The following is a 13,995-nucleotide window of genomic DNA, read 5'->3' on the forward strand; positions in this document are numbered from 1 at the left end:
TCTTCCCTTTCCGTAGATGTGCATAGGTAGAGAATGACACTGTAAAATACATACGGTGGGGTTGCAATCACAAACGTTTGAAAGTCATAGGGAAATAGATGAGAGAGTTGAAAGAAGCCTAAATACGAGGATGTATGTAAGATCCTTGGCACAGAGCCTGGTACAAAGCGAAGTCTCGGTAAGCAGTAGTTGCAGTTATCCTGTGGTCAAGGTGAGTTTCATGGGCTTTTGACCCATGAAGGTCCATAGGGAACCTAGGTTAATACTCTGCTGTTACCATGTTGAAATTTGTGATTCTGAGGAACATTAGTGAAATTGGTAAAGTGAAGCTGTGCAGACACAAGGGCCTGAGTTTGGATCTCCAGAACCTAAGCAAAAAGCCAGGCATAGCAGCACATGCCTAGAACCCTAGGAAGTCTTGCTGAATCAGCGATCACTGGGTTCAGACACAGACAATGTCTCAAAGAGTTTGACGAGGATGAGAGGAAGTCATCTGCTGTGCTGGATAGCTTTAGTGTCATCTTGACACACCTGGGTTGAGAGAGCCTCAATCAGGGAATTGCCTCTATTGGACTGGCCTGTGGCCATGTCTGAGGGGCATCTTCTTGATGAGTGATGTGGGAGGACCCAGCCCACTGTGGATGGTGCCACCGCTGGGCAGGTGGCTCTGTGTTGCATAAGAAAGCAGGCTGAGCAGGGGCCAGGGGAGCAGCCCTGCTCCCCTGTAAGCAGCATTCCTCCATGTCCTGTGCTCCAGCTCCTGCTTCCAGGTTCCTGCCCTGAGTTCCTACCTTGGGCTCCCTGATGAACTGCGACCTGGGAGATGTAAGCTGAATAAACTCTTTCCTCCCCAAGTTGGTATTGGTCAGAGTGTTTTGTCACAGCAATGAAGAACAAACTAGGACATCTGCTATTGACCTCTGACCTTCACATATGTACACACACCTGCACACACACACCCAAACTCAATGTGCCTACTCACTACATACATATGCACATGCACAAAAAGATGTTCTTAAAAATATTGTATTTATTAGGTTGGGCATGGTGGTGCATACCTTTAATCCCAGCACTCGGGAGGCAGAGGCAGACAGGTCTCTGTGAGTTCAAGGCCAGCCTGGTCTACAAAGCGAGTTCCGGGCCAGCTGGGGCTACAGGGAGACCTTATCTCAAAAAGACCAAAAAAAAAAACCTTATGTATTATATTTATTTTACGTGTATGAGTATATTGCCTGTGTGTATGTAAGTCCATCCATATCCTTTAATGTCTGTGGAAGTCAGAAGAGGGTGTTGGATCCCCTGGAACTGGAGTTATGGATGGTTGTTAGCCACCATGTGGGTGCTGGGATCCAAACCCGGGTTCTCTGCAAGAGCAGCCAGTGCTCTTAATCACTGAGCCTTCTTTCCAGCCTCCCAAAAAAAAGATTTTTAAGAAAGAGCTTATGGTGGTTAATCTTTATGCCAACTTGACTAGATTTAGAATCACCTAGGAGACTGAGGCACCCTTCTGGGTATGTCTACCAGGGTATTTCCAGGGGATTAACTGAGGGGGCAGATCCATGCTGAATGTGGGTGGAGCCATCCTATAGCCTGGGGCCCCACATGAACTAGAAGGGAGGGAGCCAGGGAGTGCTGGAACTCTCCTTCCCTCAGTTTCCCGGTCTTTGATGCTATGAACAGTCTTTGCCACATGCTCCTACTGTGAACTGAGCTGCTCCAGCATGCCATCCCCACTATGATGGACTGAAACCCTCTGAAATCACAAACCAACCAAAGTAAATCATTTCTCTCTTTAAGTTGTTTCTATCAGACATTGTGGACACAGTGACACAGAAGTAAATAACACAAGGCTCCACGTTTCCATCTGCACTGGGTTCCACAAGTCATGGGGTCAATTTTGTCTATTTCATGTCATTGAATATCATTTATTAAAGTGGTTTTAATGCTATGAAATATTGCTTTTTCTTTTTCTTTTCTTTCTTTTTTTTTTTTTTTTTTTTTTTTTTGGTCTTTTTGAGACAAGGTCTCCCTATAGTCCCAGCTGGCAGGGAACTCGTTATGTAGACCAGGCCAGCCTTGAACTCACAGAGATCTGCCTGCCTCTGCCTCCCAAGTGCCGGGACTAAGCCACCATGCCCAGCAAGCCACCACGCCCAGCAAATATTTCATTCTTGAAAAAAAAAATTATTTTTGAGCTTTTTGAGACAGGGTCTCCCTGATGCCTAGCTGGCCTGGAACTTGTTATGTAGATCAAGCTGACCTTGATCTCACAGAGATCCACCTGCCTCTTCCTCCCGAATGCTATATTAAAGTTATACACTACCATCCCTGGCCCTTTAAAAAAATTATTACAGCCAGGCGTGGTGGTACACGCCTTTGATCCCAGCATTCAGGAGGCAGAGGCAGGCGGATCTCTGTGAGTTCAAGGCCAGCCTGGTCTACCTAGTGAGTTCCAGGTGAGCTGGGGCTACAGGGAGACCTGTCTCAAAAAGACCAAAAAAAAGTTACTACATTTATTTATGCATTGTGCACACACACACAGAGGTCAGAACACAACTTTTAGGAGTTGGCTATCTCCTTCCACCATGTGAGTTCTGGGGATTAATCTCAGGCCATCAGGTTTAGTGGTAAGACCTTTACACACTTTATCTGGCTGGCCCAAAATATTTCATTTTTACTTGCTATTACCAAATTCCATCTCTGATTCTTACTAGCTAGAGGACCTTGACCTTTCTGCTTTCTCATCTGTAAAAGAGGGGCAATAACAACCCTCCTCATAAGGTAACGTAACCATGGTTAAGTGTCTAGTATAGTACCTGGTACAGGGTAAGTGCCGCAAAATTGTCCAGTATTATTATTTGCGTACCTGAAAGCAAATCCTGAACTTATCACTCTCGAGTCCAGTCTTGGCAGACAAAAGAAAAACGAGGAGGAACCCAATAAAGGGATGCTTTTGGAAGCCCTTGTCAAGAAATTCCAATGGACTCTCATATGAACATTTGAAAATTGCCTTGTTCTTTTTTTTTTTTTTTGTAGTTCCCTGTCTAGATCTTGTAATGCTAACTACTCTTGCCTTTACTTCTCCTTCACATCTCCTATTCACCAGTCAAGGACTTTCTTTTTCCCCTGCAGATAAGAGTTATACAATTTGGGAGTCTTTTAGATAGACCCACAGAAGGGGTACCCCAATTGCTTCACCCTGCATCCCTGTTCAGCATGGAAGAAGCCAGAGCAGTCTGTGTCCTGATTCCCTATCCCCAAGGTAACCTCTTCAGAGGATGGTGTGATAAGAATAGGAGGTAGGAATTGACTAGGCAGTTAGAGTAAAAAGACCCCAAAGAAAAGTAGCCAGTTTCTTGGCTAAAAGTCACAATGTTCTTGGGCCTCTTGGCCACATATTCTGTTCCAAAGGCCAAAAAAGTAGTTGGGGGCTTTTATCTAGTCCTTGAAAGATTTTAGGGTTACCTCTTCAGAGGGAGGAATGTTAGAGTAGCAAAAAGCTCCATTTTTTAAAAAGAAATAAAGAGTACACGAGTTGTCAAAAAAAAAGTGATGGGGAGATATGGGAGGAGTTGGAGGGGAGGGTGTGGGCATGGATTTGATCAAAGCACCTTATATGCATGTATGAAATTCTCAAAAATTATTTAAAAAATAAAAAGAAATACAATAAAAAAGATTTTTTTTATTTGTATGTTTTGTTTGCCTGTATGTGTGTGTACCTAGTGTGCAAGTGCAGTGCCCATGGAGGTCAGAAGAAGGTGACGAAGCTGCCATGTGGGTGCTGGGAATGGAACTTGGTCCTCTGCAAGAACAGCAAGTGCTCTTAACCACTGAACTCTCTAGGGCATGGGCTTGGATTTTCTTTCTTATTTATTTATTTATATTTATTTTTATGTGTGTGAGTGTTATGCTTGCATGTATGTAAGTGCACCCATGTCATGCAAAGCCCACAGAAGAGAGCGTCAGGTCCCCTGAAACTGGAGTTACGGAAGGTTGTTAGACGCCATGTGGGTTCTGGGTATCAAACCTGGGTCCTCTGCATGAGAAGCCAGTGCTCTTAATGGCCGAGCCATCTCTCTAGCCCCTGGCCTTGGTTTTTCTACTGCAAACTTTGTTTGTTTGTTTGTTTGTTTGTTTGTTTGAGGCAGGGTCTCATGTAAGCCAGGCTGGCCTCTAACTTGCTATATAGCCAAGGATAGCCTTGAACTCTTGATCCTCCTGCCTCTATGTCCTGAGTGCTGGGATTACAGACATGCCCCACCATGCCTGGCTCCTCTGCACATTTTAATTACCTTAAGAATCTGTAGACTGTCTGAGAAAACATTTCCCAGAGGTCATCCATGCACATGTCTGTACCTTCCCACTGTTGTACGGTGTTTATGGACCTCTGAGACCAAGGCAGCAGGCCCAGGTCAAGATTTCAGAAAGCAAAGATCACAACCAGGTGGATGGCTTTTATCTATAATCTCAGCACTGGGGTGGCTGAGGCAGGATTGTTGTAAGTTTGAGACTAGCCTGAGTTACATAGTGAGTTCAAAGTTTTCCTGTGTTACAGAGTAAAATCTTGTCTCAAAAGCAGAGAAAGACAAAGAGACAGAGAGACAGATACAGAGAGGAAAGGAAAAAGGAAAGGAAAGGAAAAGAAGGGGGAGGAGGGGAGGGGAGGGGAGGGAAGGCAGGGCAGGGCAGGGCAGAGCAAGGCTAGGATCACACATGGTTCTTCCAGGGAGAGGGACTGTGTCTCCCGGTGGAAACAGGCAGGCAGCTGAGCCAAAAGCCTAATGTTTCTTCAAGCCTGGGGTATGCGAACCAACTTTAACTCAGCAGCTATTTTTAGCTTTGCTTTATATGGCCAGGAAAGGAATGAGGGCTATAGAAGGGGGAGGGTGCCAAGAGACTTTTGGGCCAGGGGCCTTCCCCACCCCACCCCTTCTATGCCAGAGTTGAAGAGCTTAACCTCCCTTCAAAGCAAGGCTGGAAGAGAGGGCAGCTGGGTAGAGGTGCACATGGCAGGGGCTTCAAAGAAGATGCCAGGGCCAGGTGCTTTAGAACAGTGACTTTGAAACTGCTGGATCATGGTCTGCAGTAAGAATCACGTTTTATATCCTGACACGCATAAACACAGAAGTTTTTAAACACAAAGTGGGGTGTGTGTGTGTGTGTGTGTGTGTGTGTGTGTGTACGTATTCTCAAATAAAAAACATTTCAGGAAAAAATGCTTTATCTTATTCTTTGTGAAATACTCCAACAGTTTCTTTTTATGCTATGTTATTCTTTCATTTTTGAAAAATGTTAAGTCCTGACCCACTAAATTGATTTGTCTGCCAACAAACTCGTTGTTACCTCCAGTTGGGAAAGAAACTGTTTGCTTTCATTTAGAGCAGATGGTGGCCTGTCACAAGAAACTAGTATTTATTAAGTGTTCTTGTTTATCCCCTGAAAAATTATGAGAGGGCCAGCGAGCTGGCTCAGCAGGTAAAGGCATTTGCCGCCAAGTGACTTGAGTTCAATGGGCTTGAGTTCTCTCCGTGAGTTCTCTCCTTCCACTATGTGGAAGGAGAGAAACAACCCCTACAAGTTGTCTTCTGACTTCCATACACATACTGTGACACATATGCACCCTCCCTTCCCACACACAAAATAGGTGTAATAATTATTTTAATTGTATAAGAGGTTAGGAGAGGTCTAGTTCATGGGCAAGGAAGCTAAGGCTCAGGAATAACATGGTAGGGCGGTAACCCAGGACTGCAGGCCCCCAACTGCTCCTAATCATAGGATCTTATTTGCCTACATTCCTGTCGGTGCCACAAGGATAGGGCAAGGGGCAGGTCCTTAACAAACCCTCAGGGGACTGATGACAGGTTGATTAAAGACATTTTCCGAAGCAGTGGCCACGTCTAATTTTGGAGAGTTACACCTCATGTGTGGCTTGGGAGAGAGAAGCCAGAAGGTTTCCAGGGTCCCTGGAGGTGGAGTCATGTCATCGGGAGAAAGCTGGGTAAACCAGAGCAGCTGGTCTTCTGATCACCTGGCTTAAGAGCTTCTGGGCACACCTGGGCTCAAACCCAGGCCCTGCAAAGTGTGGGTAACCCAGCCCATGCTGGCAACGGCAACCTGCACTCTTGCCTGTACCCCTCATTTTTGCAGACCTCCTGACACCAAACATTGTTGCTGTTCCTCAAACATGCTAAGTCTGGTCTTGCCTCAGGGCCTTTCCATTTCCATCTCTTGCTTGAAGGCCCTCCCCTCTAGTCCTCCCCATCCTGTGTCTGCGACCACCTTACGCAACTGTCTTCTTCCCTCTCTGATAGTAACTTTGAGAAATTGTATACATGGCTGCTTTCTGGTTTGCTTCTGTCTCCTCCACTAGATAAGAGCTACAGAAGACTCAGTCTTGCTCCCTATCAGTCCCTACCACTTGTCATGGGACAATGACAGGTGTTTAGTACTGTTGGCTGCAGACGTGAATGGTTTTCCTCTTTTTAGACATGCTGACAGATCACCCCATCGGGCCCCAATCTCACCTCACCCCAGCCATGTGTGTCCCTATTACTCACATCCGGACCCCCAATCCCTTGGGGAGAGAGAGACAAGGGACAGGAGGGGCCGTCTGACACATGCCTTCGATACATCTCTTTGCACAAATGACTGACACTCTATAAGCACTCAAGGATTATGTCCATTTTATAGCTAGGGAAACTGAGGCTTGCTCTCTGCTGAGTCCCCAGTACCTAGCACCATGCCCAATATAAATATCTGCTGAGTTGAACTGCCCTGAATTGGAGGTTTGGTGAATGGCTCAAGGTCATCAGAATTTGTCCCCAGTTTAGTCCAGTTCCAGCCAGTGCTATAGAGCTGTCCTGTGTACCATTAGAAGCTTGAAGGACACAGTTGGGGGACAGTCCTTAACTAGGCATGAACCCATCTGAGCCTCTCAACGTACCAGAGGGCCTCAGCCAGATCAAGCCAGCACAGGGGTACTGGTTCTGCTCCCTGCCCCCTGCTGCACTCTGAGCATGGCCTTCCTATCTTCTGTCACAAAGAGGAAGGACCAAGCAACAAATATAACATCTATAAGTGGTTTCTCACCTGCTGAGTAAAATTGTTTTCTAAAGAGCCACTGTTTTGAGTTACACAGCAGGAGAATGTCATGGAATTGTCCTGAGTCAGAAAGGGCCACTGGACATGGTAGTGCATGCCTGTAATCCCAGTGCTCTAGAGGCTGAGGCAGGAGGAGAGAGTTCAAAGCCAGCCTGGTCAACAAACCATAGATATCTCAAAAATTAAAAACACAGGAGCCACTAAACATTTTCTGCAACAGTCAGTGGATAAGGCTTTAGAGCAATAGGTCAAACTGGGGGACAGTAGGTAAAACGGGATGTTTTGTGGGGACTTGCATGTTTTTCATGTGTTACAGGATACTTTTCTTTAGATTTTTTTTCATACAATTAGAAATGTAAAACACTCCCACTTCATAATCTATACATATAAGCAGCAAGTGATTGATCTGTGATCAATAGTTTTCTTGCCCCTGATTCGCTCCCTCCCTCCCTCCTTCCTTGACCATGTCTCATTATGTTGCCAAGGCTGTTATAGAACTCCCAGGCCCACCTGACCCTCCTGCCTCAGTCTCCCAAGTAGCTGGGACTACAAGTGTGAACTATAGCAGCAGTAAAGAAACACTTTCAAAAGTTTAATATGCTTCAAGTTTGCCTCATGGGTTTGTTCAAACAGTCTTCTAGACCCTTGCTTGATATTCTGACCCAGAAGGCCTGGTGGCCTCTGGACTTGCACCTTCTCTTAGTGATAGATGCTGATGCTTTCTGTTCAGTGCCCACATTTTGAGTAGTGCTGATGTCCTGAAGTGCCCCATTTTACAGATGAGGTAACTGAGGCTCAGATAAATGACACTTCCAAGTCACACCCAGGATGTAAGGTAAGAATATCTGTACTGCCATTTCCCAGCACTGTTTAGCCACAGAAAACTCTGTATTTGCTTTAACCACAATGCTCCCCAAGCCGCTCTAAAATCTGTGTTGGGGTCAGATCCCAGCTCCCACTCTCACAACCACAACTTTCCCACCAAGATCTGCTCAGGAGTCATGTCCTTAAAGGCTTTCCGCCTTCTTCAGACCTATCTTCTCCTTTCTGCCACAGCTCTCTGAACATGTTTGTGTATCAGTGCTTGCCTGCCTGCCTGCATGTCTTTGAAACCAGAGTCTCTATTTTATTCTTTATATCTAATCCTTTGTGTAATGATAGAAACAGGATATATCACCAAAACATGCATTAAATAAGGCTGAGGATGTAGGTCCAGTAGCAGAACATTTGCCTAGAAATATGCATTGGATGAAAGAACGTATGGGCAAATGGATGGATGGATGGATAGATGGACGAATGGATGGATGGATGGATGGATGGATAACTGGGTGGGTGGGTGGGTGGATGGGCAGATGGGTGATTGAATGGGTAGATGGATGAGTGGATGGATGGTGGGAGTTGCATATGTGGGTTGGTGGATGGATGAGTGGATGAGTGAATGGATGAGTGGATGGATGGATGGATGGATGGATGGAGAGTGTCTGAATAAACACTCTCATGATCTATCTATGTTTAAAATTAATCTTCATAGCAAAGTTGAGACCAGCCCCCAATTCTGCCAAAGCACAAGCTAAAATCTATTCCACACCTGTTTATATACCTAGAGTATGAACAGAAACAGTTGCCTTTTTTTTTTTTTTTTTTTTTTTTTTGAGACAGGGTCTCTCTGTAGCCCCAGCTGTCCTGGAACTCAGTATGTAGACCAGGCTCGTCTCAAACTCACAAAGATCCACCTGCCTCTGCCTCCCAAGTGCTGGGATTAAAGGCGTGTGCCACCACGTCTGGCTGTGTGATGAGTGTGTAGCTGTAGGACAGGTCTTGGACTAATCATTCCTTCCAATCTCCTCAGTAACCCCTTTCCTGCCCCACCTTTACTAATAATAAAGGAATGCAAAGAGAGGGAGAGTCTGTTGTCCAAAGCACACAGCACATCTGATTCCATGCCAACTGCCTTGTCCTATCCTACTGTCCCACAGTGTCCCTCACCCCCAGCCCCACCCCAGCTCTGCAGGGCCCAGCTGGGCAGGCTCACCTCCATCTGCATAGGTCTCTGTGCCATAGCCATCCTGAAGGCCATTGTTCCAAGTGCCCTCATACTTGGCACCGCTGCCGGTGCTCTGCCGGGTTCCATAGCGTCCCTTGAAGCCATGTGTCCATTCACCTTTGTAGAGCCAGCGTCCCTTGGTCTCTATGCCCAGCCCATGTCGTTTGCCCTGGCTCCAGTATCCCTCAAAGGTGTTACCGCTGGGCCAGGTGTAGACGCCCGCCACTTCAAAGCCAAAGTTCCAGGAGCCGGAATACTCACCCTGACCCTTGGGGCCAGTGCACAGGCCGTGCCCATGCGCCTTCCCCCCCTCCCAGCCCCCACAGTATGCCCCACCATCGTCAAAGTCAAAGCGGCCCCCACTCATCGCATCCTCGCCCCTGACAACGCCCCGATCCTCCAGCTTGGGGCGTTGGGGTGTCTGTTACTCTCCAGGCCCCCAGACTCACCACCGGGCCCCAGGAGGGGCGGGGGTATCAAGATGCCAACAGAGACTGAAAGACCCCAAAGGTCAGGTCAGCACTGGGGGCCCTGGTCAGTGCCATGGCTGGAAGGTCCCCTCAGTGACCCGAGGAAGGCTGCAACTTGCAAAGGAAGCAGGAAGAGACTCAAAGTTCCCACAAAGCGTCCCAAGTCTAGCTTCCATGGAGTCCAAAGAAAAGCGGCGTGACCTCTTTAAGAAGCACAGTGCGAGGGGTGGGCTAGAGGGGTCCTGCCGTCCTTCAGAGAGCAGCAGTCCCCTGTGTGGCAGCCCCACGACACTGAGTTTCCACTGCCCACCCTGCAGCAGCCGCTGGTCCCCTCCTCGTCCACCCCAGTGGGCGTGCGGCTCCGCTCTCCCGGGGCTCCGCCTCTTCTCCAGCCCTGCCCTCCTCCTGGGACGGAAAGGTCAGTGTTGCCCTAACAAGGCCATTGGATCACAGAAGCTGCTCCCAAAATAACCCCCTGGCCAGCCCAGCCTCCTTCAGAGCGGGAGGGAGGGGGACTTCAAACCCGCTGGGCCTGCAAACCCAGGCAGTGGCCCCAGGGCTGAGCAGGGAAGCTGGAAGCCAAGTGTGGGCAGCAGGAGGCACTTGGCCGCTTGTCTAACCGTGGGTCAGCGATGCCTCCCACACCAGAATCCCCCGGGGGTCTGCAGGCAGGAACAGGAGCCTGACACCAGCAGACAGCCCAGTCCTGGGACACTTCACATTCCTCATGGTACAGAGGGTGGCAGACCTGGGGGTGGCGGGGCAACAGCACTCTAATGTTCTGACAGGATCCAGGTTTTCGGTGCCACTGCCAACCTTATTGAGGAATCCAGCGACATACAGAGAAAATAATGTGGAACAGTTGCAGGGGTGCTTTTGAAAGCAGGGGGAACTCAGGCTGAGCTGTGAGGCTCTAGCCACAGTCTGGCCCACACAGCAAGTCCTAACTCAGTGCTGATGTCCCAACTCCTGGGGCCCTCTGGGGAGAACCCTGGGCAGAAAGAACCAGTCCAGGAGGCTGGGGAGGTAGTCAAGTCACTAAAGTGCTTGTCATGCAAGCATGAGAAACTGAGTTCCATCCCTAGAATCCATGTATCACGCTGTGTGGTGGTATGAGCTTGTAACCACAGCACTGTTCCCTGTGCACTGGCCCCAAGGGTCAGGACAAATACTTCAGCTCCTGGAACAGGGGAGGTAGGAACAGGCAGATCCCTGGGGCTCACTAGCCAGACAATCTAGACTAATTCAGGCAAATGAGAGGCCCTGTCTCAAAAAAGGAAGGAAGAAAGAAGGAAGGAAGAAGGAGAGAGGGAGGGAAGGAGGGGGAGGGAGGAAGGAAGGAGGAAGGAAAGGAAAGGAAAGGAAAGGAAAGGAAAGGAAAGGAAAGGAAAGGAAAGGAAAGGAAAGGAAAGGAAAAAGGCAGCTGGTTCCTGAGGAACAACACCCAAAGTGGATCTCTGACCTCCATGCCTCTTACCCAACACACACACGCACACACACACACACACACACACACACACACACACACGAAAGCAAGCACAAGTCCAACCTTCTTTTCTCTCCCTGGAACAGGGAGGCTTCCATGAGCAGGGAGGAAGCCCCCTTTCCCCCTCTCTACTCCTGACACACACTGTGGGCCATGGTGGAATTTGGTCCACTTGGAAATACTCAAGGATGGTGATTTTTACAATGTTTCTCTTTCCTAGCTCACTTGTGCTGCAGTGTCCTGGGAGCCTGTGAGGCCAGGCTCCAGAAGGTTCTTCCGGCAAGAGCCAACAGTCTGTGTGGATTTCCCGCACCCAGGTTCCCACAGAGCTCCAGTAAGATGAAGAAATCTCTAAGACAAGAAAGACCCTGTGGTCCCCCTGAGGGCTATAAATCCCAACTGGGCCCAGAGTGGTTCTGGGAAAGGTAAGCACCACTAAGGAATAGGAATATCTCTCTCTCTCTCTCTCTCTCTCTCTCTCTCTCTCTCTCTCTCTCTCTCTGCAGCAGGAATGGGAGAAGGTAGAAATTACCAAAAAAGTCAAGGCCCAAGACAGCATTAGATTGTTATGAGACTCTTAGCAAACTTAACCATGTCTGACGTATTTCCTGGTCCCATGATGCCACCGAGTCACTGCAGAAGCTTCATTCTTGTTTAGAAATGGGCAGAAGGTGTTCTCTCCTTTCCACCCTGCTGATTATTGGTTCTTATGAGTTGGTCCTTTTATGTGTATGCAGTTAAATCCTCTGGGGAGAGGACTTCAGTGGCTGCATTTGTTTAACATGCCCAGACAAATCTGCACCACCTCTCCATCTCTAACTTTAAAACACTGTGAGGTTTCATTTATTTTATTACACCCCCCCACCCCGCCACCTCTCACACACAGCACACAGATGGTCAGAAGGCAGCTTGCAGGAATTCATTAGTCTCTCCTTCCCCTTGTGGGTAGCAAGCATGAAACTTGGGTGGTTGGGTCATCAGACTTGCTGAGCCGTCAGTTGACCCCATTATGAATTTTTTTAAATGACAAAATAGTTTTTTGGTAACATTTATAAATTTGCATGTAAGTTCACTTTATACAGGCCATACAGAGTAGGGAGTTTGGGAGTTAGATGTGTTTAAATCACAGTTCTGAGCTCTGTCTAGTGGCACAGGCCCAGCTACTGGGAAGGCAGAAGTAGGAGGATTGAAAATTCAAGGCCTACCCAGGCTACAGAATGAGTTCAAAACCCTGGCAACTTAGTGAGACCCTGCCTCCAAACAGAGTGAAAAGAACACTGGGAACGCAGCTCAGTGGTGGTGTGCTTGACCAGCAATGCTGAGGGTCCCAGTTCAGTCCCCATGCTGGAAAAAAGAAAGGAAGGAAGGAGGAAATTCAGTTTGCGGAATTTGGCTTTGCCCTTATCAGTCCAGTCTTGCCTGGGATTCCAGACCAGTCACCGCTTTTTTTCCCTTTACCTTTAATCCTGTGAATTTCAGGGAGAGGGCGCCCTCTTGTGCCGATATGTACATTACAACTGATTTTCCTTAGGAAAACAAAGTTCTTTAGACTTTACTAAGCTTGAAGTGAATTTAAACTGTTTTTAAACATCTGTGGTCTCACTCAGGCATGGTGGTACACGTTTTTAATCTCAGCACTCAGGAAGCAGAGGTAGGCGGATCTCTGTGAGATTGAGGCCATCCTGGTCTACGTAGTTTCAGGCCAGGTGGGGCTACAGGGAGACTGTGTTTCAAAAAAGCAAAAAAAAAAGAAAAAAGAAAAAAAAATGAATGAAATATAAACTAAAACCTATGGTCTCCCCTGGACTTCTGTCACTTCCTGGTTCCGTATTGATCAGAGGCCGTCACTGCCTGCCTCTACTTCCATTTTTCAACATGTGCAGCTTCCCAGGGATCCCAGAATTGTGGGTAACTGAGAAGTCCAAGCCCTTAGCTTCTGAAGGCCCAGGGGAGGAAGGTTCACCTTCCCATGAACCTTTGCAGACGAGCTTCCAGGCTGGCTCAGCTACACTTCCCACAGACTGTCTCTTCCCAGAGCCACGTTTGAAGCAAGAATTATCCTTGTTCTAAAAAATATTCAAACACTTGTTCATCCATGCCTGCACAGTGGGTGCTCCTCTCTCTCCACATGTGCAGCTGGGAACTCCCTCCTTGAACAACTTCTTCAGTTAACTTTGAGGCATCCTCTCTGGTCAGCCTCCTGCCTCACTGGCTCCTGCTCTTTGCCTGAGCCTTGTACCTTGGATGTCCTGAAGCTTAATCCAAGCATTTTTCTCTTTTGAGACAAGATCTTGCAATGTTGTCCAGGCTGGCCCTCAAAATCCTGGATTCAAGCTGTCCCGTCTCAGCCTCCTGAGTAGTAGTGACTACAAATATCTAGTACTTTGACTTGTGTGTGCATGATGGGGAACAAACTCAGGGCCTTGTGCTTGCTAGGCAAGTGCTCTATCACTTAGCTAAATCTCCAAGTCTGTTTGACTTCTTTAAATTTTTAAATTACTTGTGTATGTGTGTGTGCATGTGCCTTGGGTGGGAGGACGTGTGCGTGCCACAGCACATGTGCAGAGGTCCGAGGACGACTTTCAGGAATAGGTTCTCTCCTTCTACCATGTCTGTTCCAGGTATCAAATTCAGGCCCTCAAGCTTAGTGGCAATTGTCTTTACCCACTAAGCCATCTTGCCGGCCCCTTTAACATGGATACCCACTGCCTAGGTGATCTTGTCTTATGGTTTAAAAAATATCCATTGTTGCCAGGCGTGGTGGCGCACACCTTTAATCTCAGCACTCGGGAGGCAGAGGCAGGCAGATCTCTGTGAGTTCAAGGCCAGCCTGGTCTACATAATGAGTTCCAGGACAGCTGGGGCTACAGGGAGACCGTCTCAAAAAGACCAAA

At 47.8% G+C, this 13,995-nt stretch overlaps 2 protein-coding genes across 2 annotated transcripts in view; one reads left to right on the forward strand and one right to left on the reverse strand.

The window, feature by feature from the left end:
* The window catches only part of Jph2 (junctophilin 2), a 78,627-nt gene extending 68,654 nt beyond the window's left edge, over positions 1-9,973 (reverse strand). The window contains exon 1 of the mRNA XM_008851000.3: positions 9,134-9,973. Within this exon, the coding sequence (XP_008849222.1) occupies positions 9,134-9,512 (379 nt within the window). The 5' untranslated portion in view covers positions 9,513-9,973. The remainder of the gene's footprint in view (positions 1-9,133) is intronic.
* LOC108491688 overlaps positions 9,790-13,995 on the forward strand; it is a 10,465-nt gene continuing 6,259 nt past the window's right edge. Inside the window, exons 1-3 of the mRNA XM_017802694.2 lie at positions 9,790-10,033; positions 10,160-10,345; positions 11,322-11,526. Of these exons, the coding sequence (XP_017658183.1) occupies positions 9,790-10,033; positions 10,160-10,345; positions 11,322-11,526 (635 nt within the window). The remainder of the gene's footprint in view (positions 10,034-10,159; positions 10,346-11,321; positions 11,527-13,995) is intronic.

This window comes from Nannospalax galili, unplaced genomic scaffold (assembly GCF_000622305.1).
Source record: "Nannospalax galili isolate Female #2095 unplaced genomic scaffold, S.galili_v1.0 scaffold205, whole genome shotgun sequence".
Classification (NCBI taxonomy): domain Eukaryota; kingdom Metazoa; phylum Chordata; class Mammalia; order Rodentia; family Spalacidae; genus Nannospalax; species Nannospalax galili.